The sequence below is a fragment of the Leguminivora glycinivorella genome, chromosome 14 (genome assembly GCF_023078275.1).
Source record: "Leguminivora glycinivorella isolate SPB_JAAS2020 chromosome 14, LegGlyc_1.1, whole genome shotgun sequence".
Lineage (NCBI taxonomy): Eukaryota > Metazoa > Arthropoda > Insecta > Lepidoptera > Tortricidae > Leguminivora > Leguminivora glycinivorella.
In genome coordinates, this window is record NC_062984.1 from 11,322,162 (window position 1) to 11,347,068 (window position 24,907).

Consider the following 24,907-nt stretch of genomic DNA (forward strand, 5'->3'; position numbering starts at 1 on the left):
AAGATCATTTTGCTTATAATAATCTGAGTAATCACAGTGAATGGTTTGACAGTATTTCAGCTAACATGTAGAGAGACTTGCTAAGCTTCGTCGGTCAGGCTTCGTCTTGGACACAACGCGGATAGTTAGGCCGCCAGGTGTGGCACTTTGGATTACGTTTTTATAATAAATTAATGATAGTTTGTATTGTTTTGGTAATATATTTTCTACTCGTATACTACTCGTTTGGTACTCGTATAAACCTAAACTGAGATAATAAATTAATAAAAGGAAATAATTAGTGAAACTCTGACATAAGTAATAATTAATGAGACTAAATGCGTTTTCACATTATCCGATCCGATATCGGATGTAGGACTGATACCCCATACATTACAGGCGCTATCTTGGATTTTTTCCATTTAAATCCTTCCGACATCCGATATCGGTTCGGATAATGTGAAAACGGACTAAGACAATAGATACCTTGTTAGTGTTATATACCTATGCCTATGTATATCCCACCAAAAACATTCTGTAAAAAATAGCCGTCTCGATGGAGCTGCTTGTTTATCTCTAAAAAGTAATGAAATCTACATAAAGTTCCTTACTGCGATTTCTTTATAATTATAGTTAACTAGACTTTTCCCGCGGCTTCGCTCGCGTTAAATTCGAAAATCTCTCCACAAACTTCCATCCTCCATTCTAAGGAAGTGGGGGGATATAAAAAGAGACAAAAAGTAGCCTATGTCACTTTCCATCCCTTCAACTATCTCCACTTAAAAAATCACGTCAATACGTCGCTCCGTTTTGCAGTGAAAGATGGACAAACAAACAGACACACACACTTTCCCATTTATAATATTAGTATGGATGTTGTGTGACTTGGCCGTTGAAGTGTAGCGGTGCTGGCGACAGATTGGTGCAATGGTGTCATGGAGCACCTGGTTATAAACTTCTTTATACCCTTGTGTATAAAGAAGTTTATAAGTTTCATATTCGATGGTCCGAGCTAAGGTTCGTAAAGCCATGAAGCCGAGCTGATAATCATTGTCGCTAAACGCCGATCGAAACGCAGTCTGAAGTGGGTGATAAACGTAGGTACGATACGAGCAGGTATGCGTACTTATGGCTCGACGACCTTTTTCGATTGTGTGTCACCGTAAGTACGCGTAAAAACCGCTGCGCATAGTAGTCGACCATCCAACGCGTACTTGCTCGTACGCCTATCACCCACTTGACGTCGCGCCAACACTTTATGGAAAAAGCGGGTTTTCAACAACTACCAATAAGATTTTAGACATTCAAAAATCTTCAATAATACTCAACTGTTTCGGTCGCACTCGTTCAAATATAGGATAGGATTGGCATGAGCGAGACGGTCAGGAGATTGATTGTCAACATGATATATAGATATCATGTTGACTATCATAAACACCGTTCGAAATGGCCTAATTAAAATCTAAATTTTAAATATATTGAAAGTAATATTACTAATCATTGACGTCACGCTCAAAATGAAAGAGATAGAAAATTTGACAGTATGGTACTCTTTTGCATGATTGTCATAATTCAAAATAAGAACGATGGCTTGCGTTGTAAACAGGGACTGAAACATGACACGGGCCCCTAGCGTCATCTATATACTTTTCACTGTATCACTTGTAACGCCGTTGAACTACCGCGTGCGTATTTAAAAAAAAAAAACGACATTTTTATTCAAATGACACTCTTAGTGACATCTAGTGACATAGATTTACGGCTGCCAACGGGGTACGGTATTTAGTATGGACTCTGCTGGTCCTTTATAATCGTCCTTGGTTCTACTATTTCCTTCTCACACTATAAACACATTCATTAATATTAATTTTTGACAGATTTGTGGAAATAGGATAGGCAATTAAGGTTTATCTAAGTAACCACGGATGTGAGCCTCATGTTCGGTGGGAACTGTGGGAAGCGACTGCATACGTAGCGTTATATGCGCCGCTGTACTACCCTCACATAAACTGTATATGTACCCAAATCTAATTAAATAGCTGTAATTTCTCGTGTTTCTATCTGAAAACGCATGTTGTATTGCAAGACAATAAAATACCAATTAGACTGCTTTTCACCAGATATGTAAATAAACGGGGTACACTGGGATTGTCAAAGTAGGAACCTTTTGTACGTAAACGTACCTCGAGCATCTCGAGTGAAAAAACAGCCTTGATGACTTAAAACTAAAATGAGAAGCGTTACCCGGCATGAGATACTGCATGTTAAGCGCCTCCTCCCTCTCGCGCTCGCCGCGCAAGCAAATGGCGGCCGACGAGAACAAGATGGCGGACAGCAGCGAGAGCCCCACGCCGCACCACGCGACCATGTACGACCAGTCGTACCACACGCGAGCGTTATCTCGCAATATCTGGTTTAGCGCAGTGCGTGTCGAGTTATGCGATTGGCATTTGTTTTTGTGTGTTTTCAGTTGTTTAGTGTGTTTGTTTGGCGAGGATTTATGTATGCGTGTAAAGGGATATGTCCAACATCAAAAAGTTGAGGTTCATTTGTTCCATAAGAGTTGGTCGTAATTGAATAGTGTAGTAAAAATCCAGAGTCAGTAGTCAAGTTTATGTACATTTGTTGAAGTTTGAAGGAGTTTAGTCAATGTTACGTCGAATATATACAACACCGTGTGTTAATCCCGGTTTCAAAGCGTGTTAGTATTGCGTTTGGCGTAAACCAGATATTAAGAAATAGCGCAATTATTTATAATGCAATTAATGGTCGTTTCCGTCCGTTATACGCAGTAGCCAAGTTTCATAGATACATGAAAAGAAAGAAAAAGCATTTTGTTAGTTTCACATACTGGGACATCCATTTGTAAACGATTGCCTTCAATAAAAATTAACGACCTTATCAATTGTCAATGAATGCCCACACTAGAGTAAAGATGTTCTAATCCCCATTGACAATGACAATCGAGAAAGTGTTACATTTTTACCCAAAAACGTTATATATCTTGGAAGTCAAATATGTATTTACAAATGTCCAATTGAAACAAAAAACTGACCCGGATAAACATATAAATAAATATAAGATACAAAATCTCCCGAAAATCCTGGAAAGAAATTCCGTAACCGCCAAGCGTTAGTAACCGTCAAAATGGCCGACACAAGATGGCGGCAATGGCGGCTGACCTGGCATTATGTACTGCACGTTATTCTGCTGTTCGCGCCGCTTCTCCTTGCTCAGGCAAATGGCGGCAGAGAAGAAAAGAATGGACGCGCCGAACGATACGCCCACGGCCATCCACGCGAGGATGTACGACCAGTCGTACCATATTGAGGAGTTGTCTTTTAGCACCTGTTGCGGGTCGGTTAGAATTACACTAGGGCTTTGAGAGGACGTGTCAATGGTTTTTCGGAAACTAATATGCCACATCATGACGTCAGTTATTTGGGATTCGAACCCAACACTGAAAACCAATAGGATGCTCGTATATTGACGGTCCTCGTAATCAATGGACTACTTATCTACTGAAAAGAGTCATGCATGACTCATTAGAGTAGGTAGGTAGGAATTATACATTTAATTTGGTCCATACAAATTAGAGTTGCTACCAAATCCATTCTTAATTAAAAATTTCAACTACAAATAGGTTACCTATATCATATTGTATCTTTGATCAACATTAGCAATATAGCTGCACACAAGACTTTTTGCAAAGCCTTTTACTTTCATAGCTTGTTGTCATTTTAAGAAGAGTCATAGTGAATAATGCCGTCTTGTTGTCCGTATCTTTTCGTTGTGATATTAAACTTTCCTTATAAGTATTCTTGGAGTGAACACGGATTGTAGGTATGCTACTTGCTATATTTCAGCTATGATATGTCACTCCATCTATACGAACTATCGAGATAGTTAACCCGTGGAGCGTCCTATAGACACACGGTCTCCATAACTAATATGTAATTTAAGGGGGCGGGCGCGCCACGGGTTAAACTCAAAGCAGAAGTATATATAAAGGCTTACGTTGGGCCACTGCTGGTAGTACTCCTCCCCGACGACCTTCTCCTTCTCATAGAATTCGACGCCGTGCCATAACGCCATCGCACCGGCCGCTAGTAAACCTGCAACAAGAATGGACTTTCTTTACTTGGGCTGTTCGTCGCAGCAAGTTCAGGGTAGACAAGTTGCAAATATGTCATTCTCTAGGAGTCATCCATAAATTACGTTACAGCGTGGGGGGGGGGGCACGCCGCGGGGGCGGTCATACTAAATGTGACAATCCATGTTAAAGGGATACAAAAAAGCGTGACAGGGGGTGGGGGGTAATACTTGAAATTTAGTGAGACCTAATATGTGGATAGTCCCGTAATGTTGTCCATATTTCGTAGTTCATACTTGTGACACCACAGCGTTACAGTAAGCGCGAAAATGTACCAGTTTATACTTATTAATTACGATTTACGAATGATAAAGATATGTCAGTTACTCAACAGTACATTGGCAATGTTAAGCACAAGTGATTGCTATTCGCGACCAGGTAATATGAAGGAAAGCAATGTCATATAATAGTTCTAATTTAAATGAGAAAGCAGAAATTAGTCTTAATCAGACACACTCGTTAACTGATCTAAGACTTTCTTAAGCAATTAAGTAAGTCAAGTCTTACGCGATTAAATTTCAATTATCTATCCATATAGCATGAGTTTCATTTCCGTTTAATCACCTGAATTTAGATTAAACTCAGTTAATATAGGTAAAGGCAAGTTTCCAGGCTGAGCATAATGCAGAGTTTCTTTTTTTTTTTAGTATAAATAGGTAGACGTTTGACCACGATCACACCTGATCATCAGGTCCTGATGGTAAGTGATGATGCGGTCTACGGTGGAGCACGCTTACCTATGAGATACCTATTTACTCTTGCTTTAAGGATTGTACTCATGTGGAAACACAGACTCAGGCAGGGCATTCCACTCCTGCAAAATAAATGTTGAAGCGAAACGCTTAATGCGTATTTTTGGAATACTAACCGTGAAGCGATGCCGCAAATTACTATGTGACATAGGTATAAGTAAATACGTGCATTTAATTTGAGTATAGGCACATTAATGGAGGGATGGAGCAAATCGGATTAGGTACATGCATTTAGAACCAAAATTTACACCTCAAAAGCTTATTTTGGATCTAACTTGACTGGACTATTGTCCATTATGTCCAATACATTCTATAATCCCTATACGACACACTGTCATACATAAGTAAGCTTCTCACGCTTGAGAAATCTGGGCCATGGTGGTACATTGGTTATGAACGATGAAGCGGTTTGGTTGCCAAATTGTGGCACGGTGTCAATCGACTAAGCCGCTTAATGTGACATCATGACATGGTGAATTTGAAACTCGGGGCGAGTCGCAAAGCCAGACTTATTTTTGCTTAATACTATATTCTGCGGAAGTCGTGACGGCCGAGTGAAGCTGACGTTGGACTTTTAACCCGGAAGACGCAGGTGTGCATCATGGCTCAATTAAATGTGACATTATCTGGGTAAACGGACCTTATTGTCGATGGCGCTTACGGCGTTATAAGCGATGTTCGTGTACAAATACGACGACGCAGGACGTAAGCGCCATCGACAATAAGGCCCCTTTACCCAGATAATGTCACAAATGTGTTAGATATTAGAAACTTATGTTCCTTTCCGCTTTTCAAATGTATTCAAATGTGACGTAGCCCAAATCCTCTAGAGGATGAAGGAGGCCAGTGCCCTGCAATGGGACGTATAGAGGCACGCACTAGCTATTAAAGAGTCAACTTACAAGTGACGAGCATCAGGAGCGGTGATGTTGCCCGGGCTGCGCTTCTAGCAGCCGACGACGCCGGTCCAGAACGCCACGAACAGAGAGAAGAACGCCACGATGAACAGAGCTACCGTGGAACACGCCACAGACTACTATGAAGTTCAACTTACACGTGACGAGCATCAGGATGGCCGTAGCGGTGATGTTGCCCGGGCTGCGCTTCCAACAGCCGACGACGCCGATCCAGAACGCCACAAACAGAGAGAAGAACGCCACGATGAGCAGAGCTACCGTGGCACACGCCACAAACTACTATGGTGTTCGACTTACAAGCATCAGGATGGCCGTAGCGGTGATGTCGCCCGGGCTGCGCTTCCAGCAGCCGACGACGCCGGTCCAGAACGCCACAAACAGAGAGAAGAACGCCACGATGAACAGAGCTACCGTGGCACACGCCACAAACTACTATGGTGTTCGACTTACAAGTGACAAGCATCAGGATGGCCGTAGCGGTGATGTTGCCCGGGCTGCGCTTCTAGCAGCCGACGACGCCGGTCCAGAACGCCACAAACAGAGAGAAGAACGCCCCGATGAACAGAGCTACCGTGGCACACGCCACAAACTACTATGATGTTCGACTTACAAGTGACAAGCATGAGGATGGCCGTAGCGGTGATGTTGCCCGGGCTGCGCTTCCAGCAGCCGACGACGCCGGTCCAGAACGCCACAAATAGAGAGAAGAAAGCTACGATGAACAGAGCTACCGTGGAGCGCGCCATGTGCAATCTGGAATTTTATACAAAAAATTTAGGGTCTTAATTCTTAATGGTCTCGAAAATTTAAATGTTCTTGCAATGCTGCTTCGTCACACTGTGGAACGATGCCAAGAATATTTTGTTTATTACCTATAACTTTTAATTATTCTAACAAAAATCTATCAATTAAGTAAGTACTTTATAAGACTCTGGTTGAGGATTCTTTGTCAACAAACGAAGAATCAAAAATATTCCTGTTAGTAGGTAGTAACTGATCAAATATTCCACACACCAGTATTACATGCCAACTGCGTTTCTCCAGAAACCGAGCTGATAAAACTAAAACTAATACAAGCCCGACTGTTACAGCCCAGGGCGGCAATTACAACAGACACGGATGCGGAATGCATTCTCTATTCCGTGCATAGTTAATGTTTTTACTGCGTATTAACAGTACATCATACTTGTAAACACCGTGGTAGCTAGAAAGAAAGGACTTTGTGGTAAAAGTAACGGAGAAACCAAGTTGAATTGATGTTCTAGTTTGACATTTTCAACACAACTTAAATTTTCCCCCAAAACTTCGCAGTTGAAGTGGTTACTGCAAGTCACTACTGAGATATGTAATACAATATTCAATTTTCAGCAATTTTTGGTCTTTATAGTGGAGGGGTAATTGGAAGTTTCGTTATAACATAAAAGTAATTATTAATTATGATAATTTTGCGCATATTATCCGTAAACAGTACCTACAAGAAACTTTCGAGCCTAATTAATTCTCTTATCCCGTACAGGCGTTCACTCCTTCGAATTCTTCAAACTATGTATGATTATGATAGATAGCCTTCGTATAGGTAACCTAGCCACATTGACATTTACCTGTTCATCGCGTCGTCAGAAAGCCCCTTGGTCTCGTTGTTCTCGTCCGGAATGAAGTAGTCCACATTGCTGCAGTGAGTTTCCACGGGGGACAGGTAGATCTCAACTGGAACAGAACAGATACTACATTGTAGGTTTTACAAAATCATAAACATAAATCTCTCAAAAACATAAATTTCTGAATCTGAATCTGAAAAACGCTTAGGTTTTTAAAAAACCGTGATCAACATCCGTTGTTAGATCATCGCACACATAATATTATTGCTTATTGGCAGCAAAAACTATTGAATAAATCAACATTCGTAATGTAAGATAAAATAAATCATACATTATTTTCACAATGACTATAAGATTGCATTGTAACCGTAAAATAAGTTATAGCTATGTCGCTAAGGCATTGGGTGCCTCTTCACAGTCATCACCACAGAATATCAAAGGAACAGAAAGAACAAGAGAAATGGTATTTAAGTTGTTTTGATAGTTCTGTCTCGGAAGGTACTTACGCTACGTAGGAGCTTGTTGTGTCTTTATAATTGTTAATTGTGTAGGCCTAACTAAACCAACAATAGTCGCCGGTATGCAACGGCAATTATTTATTTGTGATGTGATACAATAACAATACTGCCATCTGTTATAAATATGTTGCTTTCGTCAGACACAAATAATCGTATAGGTATGATTTGAGTTTATTTGCAACAATGAACATTAAATATGAACTCTCTTGGTCTACGCTAAATACGCCGTGTAAGTATATAAAATGTTTAAAGAATTTCCGGACTTTCCTTTCGTTTTTCTTTTGGTGAGCCTACAGCTACAATCATTGTTGTGTAAACTAGCGTGTGCTACTAAACAATACATTGGTAACCAAAGGTGATTCAAATACGGGCTGACGATTTTAAAACAAATAGCAACAATGGGCTAAAGTATTCAGTTACTAGGTCTGTTGTGCCACTTAGTTCGAGAACTTTGAAGAGGCTAGCTTTTTCCCAAACTGATGAGTCACGAGTCGCTAGATTATTTAGATCTAAGAATTTTGCTTTTGAAAACGTAGGTACATTTTCTATTAGTTACCTCACAACTCACAACATAGCGACTCGCTAGCGAATATAGAATGATTTCAGTCATATGCGTCCTTGTCCCCATGTTGTGTTCCGAAATTGAGAGTTTTTGTTAGGTGGGTTCGAAGACCATTCCACTTTAAAACACTAGGTTAAATTAATAAATATACCTTAGTTTAAAGAGCAATGTCCGAAATTAGAAGAAAAATATCCATAAAAATAACCATTATAACGTTAAGTACTCATTTAAATATCAACTATCTAATGCATAATCGAATATGTTGTGAGTTGTGAGGTAACTAATAGAAAACGTAGGTCGCAAGGCAAAATTCTTAGATCTAAATAATCATTATATTACAGCTACTTAATCATACACTAGCCTACCAGACAAATATGGTCCTACACGCGATTGATTCACGGCAACCTTGATCTAAGGAAGAGGCGTACTCATACGCATAGCTCGATGCGCGTTGAACCAGGAAGACAATGCACACAATACTCCGGAGACGAGCCGTCACCATTGTTCTAGCGGATCATAGAGATAAATGCTATGATTTCAATTTTGCCTTCAATAGTTGTGGGGAATCAGCGGAAATAATGGATAATTTTACATCAAATTAGTGACTGATTTAACCTAAGTGTTTTCCTATTTAAAATGTATATCTAATTTCTGACAAGATAATGAAAAAGTCTTGAAATAAATACCTGCCTAAAGTCTATGCACCCGGTCACTGATGATGATGAGAAAAAGTACTGACATGACTAACCCGCAAAAGTTAGTTGTTTAGTAACTATACCTTACCCATACCTTAATGATTTTTAGGGTTCCGTAGTCAACTAGGAACCCTTATAGTTTCGCCATGTCTGTCTGTCCGTCCGTCCGTCCGTCCGTCCGTCCGTCCGTCCGCGGATAATCTCAGTGACCGTTAGCACTAGAAAGCTGAAATTTGGTACCAATATGTATATCAATCACGCCGACAAAGTGCAAAAATAAAAAGTGGAAAAAAATTTTTTATTAGGGTACCCCCCCTACATGTAAAGTGGGGGCTGATATTTTTTTTCATTCCAACCCCAACGTGTGATATATTGTTGGATAGGTATTTAAAAATGAATAAGGGTTTACTAAGATCGTTTTTTTATAATATTAATATTTTCGGAAATAATCGCTCCTAAAGGAAAAAAAAGTGCGTCCCCCCACCCCCTCTAACTTTTGAACCATATGTTTAAAAAATATGAAAAAAATCACAAAAGTAGAACTTTATAAGGACTTTCTAGGAAAATTGTTTTGAACTTGATAGATTCAGTAGTTTTTGAGAAAAATACGGAAAACTACGGAACCCTACACTGAGCGTGGCCCGACACGCTCTTGGTCGGTTTTTTTCAGTACAGATGGTATTTTTTCAATAGTGCGAGAAGTGGTTCATTTCTTCTCAGGTTGTACCTTCGAAGGGCCATATGTACTGAAAGACGTCGTACGATACACGTGCGAAAAGGAAATTTGTAACTCGTGTCGATTTAAAACACTCCCTTCGGTCGTATCTTAATTTATCGCCACTCGTTTCAAACTCGTTTCGTTTTTTTCGCACATATTTATATGATAATGTACTATTTTTACCAAGATATATACACACTAGTGTACCTAGTATCTACAGAGAACACTAGTTCTCTGTAGATACTGGGTACCTACACGTCCCATTCATGGTAAGATAGAGCTCAACACCGCAAAACCACATTTCCTTCTATTCTTTATTACTAACAGATTCTCCGAAAAAATTACACAAGCCATTAAACTTAATGTTGAAACCAGTTCCTAGTTCCCACCAATCAGCACTGCAAGTGAGTTCAATTAATTAGCGATCTCTTTCTAGCTTTAATATATTTGCTATTAAATAAAAGTGATGGAAGATGGAATTGTCTTCGAAAGCGTGATCGTGTTTCAATTTATAAAAAACCGCGTAAACTGACACTGAGTCCCATGACATGACTCTCAGGCAATGCAATTCTTTGGCATACACGCGTTGAGGAATACATTGTATTGTTCCATGTTGATGACATAAGCAGTGATGTCATTTTTGTCAGATGTGTGTGTAGATACAGAGGTATCATAATTAGATAATTACTCATCGCCAAGGTGGCAAAACATAGCGACAACAAATAAACATTCTTAGTTTATGGCATAACATAACGGATCTGTAAAGCGATACCTACATAACATCCTTAAATGAGCATTTCTTTTTTTTGCCATTTTTATATTTTTAGGGAAATTGTACTCAGAATCACGAGTACTTTTAATATCACTGGGAGACAAAAAGTGTCCCAGAATTTCCATACATTTTGTTACTTTCCTCTTTTGTTACCCCACACAACATGTACGTAAAATGGTAACAGAATAAGAAAAATTCGTATGGGACAAGTTTTTTAACTACTAGGATTGAAAAAGCTAGTGATTCTGAGTAGAAATAGCATATTTTTTTCAAAAATATCACATTTCATAAAAGTAGCAAAAAAAAATGCTCAAATATATTGATGATTGATTACAGAAACATTATTATGAAGACCTTCTAGAAAAGGCTCAAGCATATTGTGGCTCTAAGAGAGGTGTTGGACCGCTTGCTTGCTTGCTTGATGGTGGTCCACAATGATTTGGGCAAGCTCAGCTGTCAACAACGACAACCCAGGACAGGCAGTTCTGTCACGTGAGAGAACTAGGAGAATCGACCCAAAATAATGGGATAAGGCCAAGACAAAGAAGAACAATTAAATTTTGACCCTTTTTGACCCAGTCGTTACTTTCTCTGAGCAGGCTTTGTCAGTGCAGGTTTTATTTGAAGATAAACTAAAAACAAAAATATAACAAGACTATGGAGAATACCAGATATTGCCTACCTATAGGTAGTGCAAGATTTGTAGATACTCTGCATGTTTAGAATTGCGAAGACAGAATTACACAAAAGGTGCCAAGTACATGAAGTTACCACAATAAAGCAATAGAAAGGGCAACCCAACTGGCACAAAGCAAGTACACGACATAACGACATTTAGTGCGAATGAATATTCAATCAGCATAAACATTAGCAGCACAGAGGCTTTGTCCCGCCCACGCGGAGGCAGTTAAATATCATAGTAAATATCTCAGCTATGTATGGGCCAAGGTGAAAACACCTATACGTATGACGTATCACACGTCGATCACAACGTGCTTACGATGTAGGCAGGCTGTTTCACTGCGGTGACAATTATTCAATTCAATTATTTATTTCGGATTTAAAAATACTAATCTTAACATTTTTTTATGAGATAGGAGGCAAACGAGCAGGGGCCCGTTTCTCGAAAGGTACAAGCCTTGTATTACAAGTGCGCGAACTGTCAAATCATATGGGTTTCCATGGAAACACACTTGTAAAACAAGACTTGTACCTTTCGAGAAATGGGCCCCAGATAGGCCTCCTGATGGTAAGCGATCACCGCCGCCCATGGACACCCTAATAACTAGAAGGGTTGGGGGTGCGATGCCGACCTATATTATGGGAGTATGCTCTTATCTTGAAAGTTTGAAGGTCGAAGAAATACCGCAGGCGACAGTTCTAGTTCTGTCCGAGGTAAGAAGATCCTGGAGAAACGCACAGTTGAGGACTGCCAGCCATGAATAGGTACTTAATTGAGCAATTGATTAAGATTAAGACAATTTTGTACCTATTGGTCGATATTAAAACTAGTTATGAGTAGTGAAATTAGTAAGACAAATAAGTTTCATTTTAGGATAGGTATTACTGAAAATGAATCAACAAACAAATCAAAAAGAATGACACGCGTAACATATTCCCTTTACATAAAAAAAATACAAGAGGATGTGCATACCGGCACAGTACGATTAATAAAACAATTGCGAATCGCCGCACGTCCGTATTTGGACCGCCGCCCAATATGACGAGTGCGCGAAATAGGTGACCCGGTCCACGCGACATTTCAGACGGCGGCTTAGAGAAAGTTTGTCGTCCTTGCGAAGCACCTGCTGAGAACGATTGCTTAAGCACCTCGCTCAATTAATGTTAGTTAAGCAAATAATTACATTGAATCTTTCGGACTTTGAATGGTGAAAGGCTGAAAATGTTACTTATTTTATCTTTTGCCGCTGGTTCTTTATAACGAAACGAACACATCCATCGCTACGCATAGTCCTACGTCGTCTGTTGTATAAACGCTGACCCGGCGCTGTCCATCATGACTCAATTCTAAAGGTTCCGTCTGTACCCGATAGGTGAAAACTATGACTGAGAAGCTATAAATAAAGGCCACGTGATAACTTTAAAATTGCAGTATGCGGAAGCCTCTTCACGTATTATCCATTACTTATCGTAATTTTATTATGTCAATGATTAAATAGTCTAGCCCACATTGCCCTCTAGGGTCAACAACGGTGGCAAACTAGCATCACTAGAAAGCAGACGCATTCCGAAATCCTACTTTCTTCGCAATCGGGCTTACATCAGGAGAAATTATTACAGCATTAATTTATGGCCAGGTGAAAGCCAGCCAGCTATCGGTCAAACGAAGAAACAAAATGCAGTCGCGACTTGCATACTAAAGAATTTTTAAGTCAGACTGAACTTCCTTGTTCTACATTATGTAATATAATAGTTACATAAGGTTTATAATAACACCTCTTAAAACAATGGATATTAAGATTAATCTGCGAATTCGCGAATATGCAAGCCATGGGCGTTCACTTGTTTATGGTCTTTCATTATTAACAGACATTACTTTGCTATCGGAGCGAAAGAGGCATAACTCCACATGATTGTTTACACCATTTACATATTTAACCTTTATAACTGTTAGCTTTGTAATCGTGTGCACGTGTAATGTGTATACATTAGATGATGCTCATTCAAGTAATAATCAGAACACATTTAAACAACCATGTATTTATCGCTTAAAATTAACATAAATCGCTTTCTCTTCTTACAAGAAAATAATGATATGCGTAAGAGAACTACTGTAACCGAGCCCTTTTGGAATGTCGAATACTTTAAGCCTATACTACTATACCTCACCGAACATTTAACACATTTATTTATTTATTTAACCTTTATTGCACAACATAAAGTACAAATGGCGAACTTAATGCCTTAAGGCATTCTCTACCAGTCAACCATTGGACCAAACAGAAACTTACAATTGGTGCGGAAAAGAAAACAGAAATTTAAATAGATATAAGTCACTATCTAAATACTATATGCATCATCAATATACATACCTAAATAAATACAATCATATACATACATAAACTAACTAAAATATATAATATACATATATATATAGTACCCATTTAACCATTACTGTCTAACAACGTTGGTGTACCTGCGAGAAGTGTTTACGTAATTGACTTGTTTGTAACAGACATTGAATAATTTTTAAGAAAAAAAAAACCACCTTCCTTTGGGGTTCTGGTGATAAATAGCTACTTTCGAATGTTGGATTATGTTATCAATTCGTCTGTATATTTTTTAATGTTTGTTATTCGATATCTCCGTCATTTCTGAACCAATTTTGAAATCTGGATGATTCTGAAGTACTTACAGATGAGAATGATTATCAGAACGGAACTCTAACCAGGGGCGGCTCACTCTTCATCAGCAGTTCCACTGCACCAAATGTCACTGTTCTGGACGTAAGTGCATGCTGTTCTTATAAAAATACCAAAGTCACTATAAGTGTGCCGTTCAGATTTGAGGAGTTCCGTTCTGACCATCATCAGCAATTCCACTGCACCAAATATCACTGTTCTGGACGTAAGTGCATGCTGTTCTTATAAAAATACCAAAGTCACTATAAGTGTGCCGTTCAGATTTGAGGAGTTCCATTCTGACCATCATCAGGAGTTCCACTGCACCAAATGTCACTGTTCCGTACGTAAATGCATGCTGTTCCTTTAAAAACACAAAAATCACCATATGTATGCCTTTCAGATTTGAGGAGTTCCCTCGATTTCTCCAGGATCCCATCATCAGAACTGGGTTCTGAGAAAAATGGGACCAATCTGTATGCATATACATTCAATCAAAAAAAAAATTTCAAAATCGGTCTAGTAACGACGGAGATATCGAGGAACAAACATTAAAAAATAAAAAAAAAATAAAAAAAAAAACATACAGACGACTTGATAACCCCTTCCTTTGAGATTTGGAAGGCGGTTAAAAAAATGAGAATAATACATAAAGATATTAGCTTTCAAATTAAAAGTAGTCTTCTAATACTCGACGCGCAAATGCCCAATATATGACATTATTCCATCACATTCATTGACAACTACTGGTACTGATATTACATTGTCGAGCATTTGGTACTTTTATTTATTACTGTTCTTTTGCTGGGAGCGCCGTGGGGCCATATACTGCTACAGTGTATTAATTTCTAGAGATAATTAGGTATAAGTATCCCGTCATTCAAGCAGTAAACGACAGGAAAGAAAATCAAAAATGGCGATCCAGTAACGGGTCACTTTTCCCGGCCATTACCAGTTTCACTTTCCCCGCCGTTTTCATCGAACCTAGAAGGCCAACAGGTTTTAGGATTTACTCAGAGCTCATAGTATGCTGTTTGGAATGTAAAGGCGTGGCTTAGGTATACTGATATAGCTGTAAATACAAAGTAAGTAAGTCAGCCCAGGCTAAATCTACATGACATTAGAGATGACAAAGTGTAAATAAATGAAAATATGACATAAACATACCTTTTCACGTCTTCCTTACTTTGTTATCTATGTGTAAGTTATACATAGGTGTAAGGTTATAGACGGACTTTAGTTGTCATAAATCTAGGATGTAAAAGTGATCAAATCAGCATTTATAAGACTAGGACATCGAAATCCCGTTAGATAAACCTCTAATATACTTGTTTATGTAACAAAATTACACAGACAGAAAAAACTACCTGTAGATATCATGATTCATGCTATAATTATAGGCAAAGCAAAGCATTGAATCATTTTAACTACTTAGAAGGCGTTGTTTTACTTGTTTTAAATACATATGTCTTAATACCAAATTGTTCAAAATTCGTACTGTTCAAAATTCGTACAGTGCACAGTGTAACAACCATTGCAAATAGGTACTAAAGCGATGTGTTAGACAGAATCTGTGTTCAATTATATCTGGCATTTTGATTTTTATTGCCTTACCGAAGTTGCAAAAGTCCGGACGAGCTCAAGAGCGCAGGATCGTATCTCAATGTGCCTTGCTACCTTGGAATTTATTGTTTTTATCTCACAACCACTTCCAGTATGGAAGTGTAATTTATTTTTAAATATCTATTGTTACTTTATTGTTATTTGAACTATGTCATAGTGACCTTATAAATCAGATATTGTAAGAAATCTCTTACTGCTTGTCATTTTGACATGGTTGTAGAGTGGCCTAAGGATCCAATTGGTTGTACATGATTGTTTTTTGTCATCATGAATTACTTATTTACGAATTACGAATAGCTGCCTATAATAATAAATAAATACTTTATTGCACACTACAGAAGAAAAAACATAATTCAGAACAGATACAACGTGGTAGGTAACAACAGGCGGTCTTGTCGCTAAAACAGCGGTCTCTTACAGACAACCTTCAGATAGTCGAGTGGCGATCGGAATGAAATTTACGGGTGGTGCAAAAAAGAATAACAGAAGGCTAGTAAATGTACAGTATAATAAAGTACATATACTACAACACTACTGTAACTCTATCGCCTCTAAAAAGCAAATTGTCCACTTGAAAGAAAGCAAACTAATTAATCAAAACTTGTAGTAAACGTTGTGTATATCCACATACATGAGGCACGATATGATGCATAGATCCAGTCGAAAAACAAGTGATTCGTGATAGCGCAATTGGCCAAAATGGAAAAGCCAACAAAAACGCGTCACGCATTAATTGCCATGTAATCGGGTTACTCGTAATATTAGTATTGGGGCTTCGTAGCATAAGCACTAATACTTGGCACTAATAATAGCCACAAGGTGGAACTGTGGCCACCCGCAGAACGTCGTGTATAAGAGGACATATTGGACACAAAAAGCTCCGCATCCGCACCAAACCATGCGCCTTCATAATCAGGGTGTCCACTACTAAACCCAAAAAAAATTCCCTGACTTTTCCCTGACTTTCCATGACCATTTCAGAAAATTTCCCTGACCATTTTCATTCTACGATGACATTTGCTTAGGGTTGCAAAAAAACAGTTTTTTTTTCTGTCTTAAAAAAAAAACCCGAAAAAAAGCACTTTTTTACAGTTCCTTTCCTCAAAAAGGAAAAACCACTTTTGCTTAGGGTGCAAAAAAACAGTTTTTTTTTTATCTTAAAAAAAAACCGAAAAAAAGCATTTTTTTTACAGTTCCGTTCCTCAAAAAGGAAAAACGGAACCCTTATAGGATCACTCGTGCATCTGTCTGTCCGTCTGTCACAGCCAATTTTTTTCTGGAATATGTTTGTTTTCTAAAGTACGAAATATTAAAATTTGCAAGGCAGTTCATACTTTTATACCTAGGGTTTATTTTCCTTTATTTTTTTTAATAGTACGTCGGTGGCAAACAAGCATACGGCCCGCCTGATGTAAAGCGGTCACCGTAACCTATGGACGCATGCAACTCAAACAGTGTCACATGCGCGTTGCCACCCCATTAGAAACTTGTACATTCCCTTTTGCTGTGTTAAGTACACAGTAAAAAGGAGTGTACAAGTTCTAAGGAGGGTTCGGGTTGCCGACGACTCAAAGGACAATAGACGGAACAAGTTAGTTCCGTAAGTCCTCCCGTCATCAGCACACCGCACCCTCGTTGAGCTCTGGCAGCTTATGTTAACTATTAAACTTTAATTTTTGGTCTTATAAGACTAACATTAACGAAATAAAATGTAGTTGGTTGGTAGTTATCGCCATTTACTTTTGGCTATACCAGTGCCGGCCCGTGCACTCTCAATGAGGGATATCAGGGTAAAGCGAGTTTGAGTTTCGGCGCCCTTGGATAGTCTAAGCAGGAAAAAGTCGCGAGCGCAGCGAGCGCGAAAATTTTTCCCCTTTTATACGGCCCTGGGGCTGATAGTAGTTATTATATACATAACATAGCAAACAAAATGGGGTACCTAGCCTATCAGAGCAGAGTCAGGAAAGCAGGCTTGAAATGAAAACGAGATTTCGAGCGTATAGTGAGTGCGAAGTATTGACTAAGTAACAAAAATATATAACCTGTGTAGAAATAGTAAACGCGAACGACGAGCGCGAATTTTTTTCTCTGTTGTCAGCGTCGGGATGCCCATTTAGGTGTTTTGCCACTACATGCCTTTAGGTTTCCAAGTGCTTTAAAGTTCTCTAATCATCACGCTTATTATCCTCCTATGCTCCTTTGACTAATACAAAATTGCGCACCTATGTGACGTTTTGGGCCATTGGCTTTTTAAGGAACTCCGCTTTGGATTGTCGGATCGGATAGATTAGATACTTAGGATTTGGACAGCGACATAACTTTGTCTTTGTCGTTTTCACGTCGCCCTAGCAAAAGCACCTTTCCAGTTAATCTGAATCACAATATCTGAATTCATACCCGACCCCCTCGCCATTTTGGAATATGTGGGTGGGGCACGCAATGTAAAAAAATCTGGATTTTGGGCCTGATAAATTAAGGTCAAGCATGAAGATATCCCTCATTAGCAATCACTGGGATGGACTATATTTATTTGTCGTAAAAAGTCTAAAGAGACAATTCTAAGTTGCCTTAAAATTACTACCGGGAATCCATCTTTGGTGTCATGGACGTGGCCAACCCAAGAAATCATATATTTTTTTTCAATACTTTTTGATTTTTTTTCTTGGTGCCAAATTTTTCCCTGACCTCCAAATCATTTCCCTGACTTTCCCTGACTTTCCATGACCACTATGAGCTTCCCTGACTTTTCCTAAGTGACTTTCCGAATATGACTTTTATTGGCCAGAATTTAGTGGAACTTTCCCTAAGTTCTCATACAAGTTATATGTACGCTCCAGGGGTGGAATACCGATAAGGCGGGCTGACACCGTGAAGAAAGCCTGTGGTTCTATGCAAATAGCAGTCCATATGGCCCTAGACCACGTCAAGTGGAAGGAAATCACTGTTGGTCACGATCCTCAGCCATGAGGGAACGAGAAGAAGAAGAAGACGTTATGTGGGTTGCGGATATTTCAATTATTCGTCTGCGAGTAGTCAGTTCATCGTGTTAAAGGTAAGACGATTTTCGATGCTAAAAGATCCGCTTTAGTAGCTTTACACTACTTTACAGTCAATAGCAAACGTTTTTGCTCCAGGAAAATATCAATTTCAACTTACAGCTACTTCAGCTATCTCATAGTTTACAAATTATAACTGTAATTTAATTTCGTTATTATTGAACAATAAGTAACAAATAAATATGAATCACTTGTAATGTATGTTATAACATCCTTGCTTACAGCTAAACGACTTGACGTTTCGGATACTTCGTACATAACACAGTGTTATGAAAGGGAAGAAAGGCCGTGAGTCATAAACAGAACTATAATTTTACATATAAGTAGTTTTTCTGAATGTGGTTTTTTGAAACGAATTACATCTAGGAAACATTAGTTAACTGAAGTATTTTTTTAAATTATTAGTTTATGATATAATGACAGATTGTATGTATAGGCAGACATATAATTTCAATCAATATTATTTGTGCATATGTTTGTTTGTGTTTTTTGAACTTTCGTTTCATATTACTATGTGAACATTAGAAAGTGCACAAAATATAATAAACAGTTATAAAACGTAAAAATGTTATTTTTCATTTAAATTGCGCAAGAGCAGCAGTCGATAGTCGCATTAATCACATATTAAATGTATTGCATACTTCCTTCTTTAAGAATTAATACCTACATATTTATAAATTACGAGATTTTTTTTTAAATAATTACTGTAAGCTGCATACAATAGCGTATTATATAGGTTACTCTAGGTTACTACTAGTATAGCAAAGTTAAAAAAAAATGCCTCAAGACGCACATAATCTAAATATAATATGACGCTTTTCGCACAATAAAACGGTAAAGAAAGTACTTATGTAATAATCGATAAATCCCAAACTGTCAAGACCCACTTAACAATCATGTCAAACAACGCTACACCATAGCTTGTCTGCAAAAACGCTAATATAACCAGCTGGCGTATAGCCGAGTGGCAATCGTCGACGCCAGAAGCCGACAGAAATGTAGTCTGGCTCTGTCGCGCCAATACGCAAGAGCGATAAAGATAGATAGCTACGAAACAGATTTTATCGTGAGCGTTTTTGCATTTGGTTGCGTACCCAGGTCCCTGGAACAGACATCTGCATAGCATGCAGATACCTGTTAGTTTTTGCCTCTAATCGGCCCGAGGGTCCCCATTAGCTATGCATGAGCTTGTGCGTCCATCGCTATACAGAACCATTATAAACGTGCTCTCCGCTTATTTGCTTAGCATCAAAGTAATTGAAATACAAGTTAAGAGGATTATAGGTTAAATAGAACAGAACACTATATTTTACGCTTCACTGAATTCTAATCTTCTAATCCAGCACAGTCTCAATAATCATAAGAATAATAAAAAAAAAGGAACAAGAGAAGGTATTATACCATACGTAGATAAAGAAACAACCAATTTTTTCGCTTTACTTGTACCGAAACAATATCGAGAATGAAAATGCATCTTGGCAAAATTTCACACTTTCAGCACAATACCTATATTTTCGAAAATTGTGTGTTGCTTAAATTAGATAAAGATAAAAAGACTATTTCTGACAATCCTGAACAAACATGAACATGCGACAAAAGCAGAAGTTATAGTACATTACTACAGAGGCCGGGACAAAGGGGGTTGCCGGCCGAAGACATATAGACGGGCAACCCCATTTCCCGCCGAGGTATGTATAGTGCTTTTCTCAAACATGGTATGAAATAAATAAAGTCTACTGAAAATAGTAACTTTGGATGGCTGTATCTCCTAAACGGTGCGTCGTAGCGCAAAAATAATCGAATTTTCGTTCCCCTTTGGTACCCCGTATACGCTTATAAAAAACAAAAAGTTAAAAAAAATTCAAAAAAAAACGAAAAAATTTTTTTTTGTATGAAAACGCACCCAAAATCAAATATTGTCTAGGGCCCGTACCAGTTGCAGTCGGCACGTCTATATACCTGAATGTTATGTCACAATTATCTGTGTTTGGAAATTAAAAAAGAGGACTTTGCCGGCCTTGGCCTGCAAGGTTTGTATGAAATTCCATTATCTATCAATCGTCCTAGCCGCACCTGCAACGTCATACTTCGCTGCCAGTTATAAGGCACATAACATCAATATTTCATACCATGTTTGAGAAAAAACATTGTGTGTGGATCTCAGTATTGACCCAACAAATTTTTAGTACTTTGTGTCAGTCCTCATGTTTACAGTGGTCTGCCTCGGGGTACGATTCACGTGCACTGAGCAATGGCATGACGCGGATTGAGCATACAAGCTCGTGTCTGCTGAGCGTGGCTGCGAACGGTCAAGCAACGGGATTGGACAGTCGGCACGCATGCCGAGCTATATGAAGTGATAATATCGTTGTGATTGATTGTGCATTACCGATGTAAACTTGCAAGGATGCCATGCACGTCGCAGCAAATTTCAACATATTGTCAAGAAGCTACGTTAAAAAACAATAATCCGTATAAGTTGAATTGAAGGTTTCTCGATAGTTTAATTGAAAATATGAAAGTGTATAAGCAATACCCAAAATAATTAGGATTATATTTCCACAAGAATTCCACCATCTTAGGTATCCAAACGATATATTTGTTCTAACATAGGTCTGCATAACTTAAACCGAAAGTCGGTGCATACCGAATGCAGCATACTAGCCTAGCCTTCTAACTGCCTTAAGTAGCTCTCTAACTCGTCTGATCAAGTATCCAAACTAGATCCACTAGGTTTCGGGCAACATTCTTTCCCAGCCACCGCTGTGGTCGTTCGCCAATAATCACCGTCTATCACCGTTACAATGTTAATTTGATTATAAGACCTTTTATAAGTAATCTGCAGTGTGACGTTGGACGTTGGTCAGTCGAATCGATTGATTACCCTAACCCAGTGACATCGGCTCGGTTGGCTTTGTCATATCGAAAGGTTGAGTGAAGATTTTGCAGTCAAAAAAGCTAATTGAGTCGACTGATTGACGTTGTATTGTTGGCCATCCGTAATAGGTGTCGTTCGGGGGTGCGCCAAAGTTCATATAAAATTGGTAAATAGATTATTGGTAGTCCGAAAATGTTTCTCATACAATTTTACATTATAATGATCATTACTTATAACAATTTTATGTTAATAACTATCGTAACTTCGAATGACTTATGTTCATAATGTCATTTATCATAAATACATTTTATACTAATGTTAATTCTTATATACTTATTGGTCATAACGATTGCGAGTAATATAATTTATCGTCATATTATTGTTAACAGAACAAAAATCACATGTGACAGTCCAGTTAGGTGCGACGACGAGCGTAGCGAGGAGGAGCGTGTTAGGTTGACCGTGATCAAACCAGAAACGACTTTTTAATGCAAATTGTATATGTCATTGTAAAAGCTCCAAGCGCGCTTCTATGAATGGCGCACACTTTTCATAGAACTTCTCCAAAACTTTTTAAATAATTGTATGATGAATGATTTTCTTAAACACAAAATTATGAATGTTATTAAATATTTGTATAGAATTTATGATTAAAAATTTTCGGCTAAATGATTTTTATGAACAGTGATAGTAGTACAATTGATAATAATGAAACAAAATTATGATAAGTAAAATTATGAGAAATGATCATTCGGAGCACAAATCGGTATAAACAATAATTTTATAACAAATAATTTTATATGAGCCAATATGGACCCGTCGTTCGGCGGATAGAGTTGGGGCTGATCTTCGGAAGTTTAGCTCTGGCGAAAGTTGTGATACCGCTGTAAACGTGCATATTTTAGATATTAACAGCCTCTTATGCGACTTGAAGGTATACTATTAAATTAACATTATCATTCGACACATGAAGTTTTTAATTCCCAAGAAGTGTTTTCTTTGGTACTTTGGCATAGAATGCACTAGTTGCAACACTAGATTTGGACGTAGATACAGTTTGCGAAATCCTCAATGCCGCGTCTTCGCACATAATATGCATCATTAACTTGGTTAACAGTGGAACAATACCTTCTAATTGACAGCTTGACCGCAAAATGTTTTGAATGTGATTATTGCAACATGTACGGACAACATTTTATTCCCTTCTTCTTCCTTCCTTCCTTATGTTGATCATATTTTTTGACACGAAAATAAAAAGCTGGATTTTGGAATTGAATATAATTGAATTCTGGATCGGAATCAGATCCGTCCAAGACATTTTCATTACATGGCAACAAAAACCTTTATATTGATCCATTATTATAGAACAAAGTACTGGACTGTTCTTCTTTTCGTAATACAATACAAATAATCTTTATTGCTCACCAATATAACAAGATGACATCAAAAAATTAAGCACATAAATTTAAGTATGGTAGACAACACTGACTATGCAATGGGCATTTTCGCGAGAAAAGAATGAAAATCTTTATTTCGTAAAGTCGAAAGGACTCGTGATTCCGAGTAGGAAAAACATAAAAGTTAGCTACCTTAGAAAAAAAAAATTAGCCTTATAGCACCTTTTTGAGACACGTGAGATGAATTTAACGTCTTAATTTATGTTACGAATGCCTAAAGTGAATGAAGCGTAGGAACAGTCAACCAATTTGATTTGAATCCTAACCTTTTCACAGTAAACGTCGAAGTGACTTCTTTGACGAATACAGCACGGTGTCAATATAGGACAGGGTTCTAGAGTGGCCTAGGATTGAAATTGGTTGACTGTACGCGTTTTCAGAGCTTGGCGTGTGGTTTTGATAGCCTAAAATGGGTCAAGCACTATCCATAAAACTTTAATTGGGGACCGACATAGCATAATTTACATTGTACACAAATTGTACATACATACCCTTGACAGGATGGATGCAATTTATGCCCTTAGTCAAAGAATTAACGTCTGATAAAAATGACACCGTAAGAGCCTCATTTTCTTGATAATCTGGTAATTACGGGTATTAAATCTGTTTGCTTGCCACAATGCCGCCATCAAGTCAACATGATAGCCATGTCATGACATCATTCTTTGACCACGTAGCCTTGTACGAAAAACAATTTAGTTACTTTCAATCGTTCATTTTCAGGAGACTACAAAATTATGTTTATGCTGCGGTGTACTATATAGAGGTAATATAACTAACACCGTCGCTCAGACCGAGATATATTCAAAAATCACTGATTTCTAATACCTTTAACAATAAATCTGAATCATTATTTTTTACCAGTCTGCTTAGCTCACTTCAAATACTTTAGTCTGTGATATAGCTTGCAAAAAAGCCCCGTATAAAATCATGCACAAGTGTGAACTGGCCGTCCTTCCGTAATTTTCGTCTTCTAAAAATGACGTGCCGAGATATAATAATCTTGGTAAATATCCGTACAAATGATGGAGTAGGCTAGCAAGAGTTGCTTCAAAGTGATTTTGTTTTTGGTTTGGTTAGGTTGGTTAGGTTAGTTTGCTGATAGCAAAAAAGACAACTAAGAACTGACTATAACTGACTTAGGGCCCATTTAGACGGTACGAGAACTCTCATAATACGAGTTTTATTACATTGCGGAATTTTATGGCTGTGCAAAATTGTATGTAACCTCAAAAGCCCGCAATGTAACTAAAATCGCATGCAAGTTCGCACGTCGTCTTTATAGTCGTATTCTTGCACAAAATTACAAGGAATCCCAACCCCACGCTGCTCGTTATAACTCATAAGAGAAAGAAGAAAAAGCAGTGTGTTTTTTTACACTAAATATTTATCTACTTATAAACAAAGATTCAAATAGCAGTCAAGAAAATATGTGCATAAAGACCTACCTAAATATGGACATCTGTCTGAAATAAAAGATATCATTTCATTTCATTTCAAAGAGAACCAATTACGACAAGATACCGACATCAATGAACCAATATTACAAAATATCAATAAGGAAAGAAAGACAACACAAAGTATCATATGAAAACATTTGCAATTGCTTATTCAGATTACATGCAGTAAATACATTCCGATCGCTGTAGAATTGAATGGTGTTAGTGAACGACACTATATTGATTTAAAGAAAATTTAAAAGGTGCCTAATTAACATTCACCAAAGTACTCGTGTGACCATCCAGCCATGTATTAAACAAGTACTTAATGTAAACTACGGAACAAAAAAGCTACTACCTAATACCATAGACTAAACTAAATAAAGGAAGACGTGTAACTCAGTACATCGTTTTATATGTTTGACTCG

General features: G+C 38.1%; 1 protein-coding gene across 2 annotated transcripts in view; it reads right to left on the bottom strand.

Moving 5' to 3' along the window:
- The window catches only part of LOC125233221, a 59,201-nt gene that overhangs the window by 1,429 nt on the left and 32,865 nt on the right, over positions 1-24,907 (bottom strand). Inside the window, exons 3-6 of one of the 2 annotated variants that reach the window (XM_048139137.1) lie at positions 7,403-7,508; positions 6,412-6,554; positions 3,997-4,094; positions 3,162-3,327 (exon numbers count right to left, since the gene is read on the bottom strand). In XM_048139137.1, coding sequence (XP_047995094.1) covers positions 3,162-3,327; positions 3,997-4,094; positions 6,412-6,554; positions 7,403-7,508 — 513 coding nt within the window. Of the gene's footprint in view, positions 1-2,223; positions 2,390-3,161; positions 3,328-3,996; positions 4,095-6,411; positions 6,555-7,402; positions 7,509-24,907 lie in introns of both variants that reach the window. The other variant, XM_048139136.1, reaches the window with a different exon arrangement.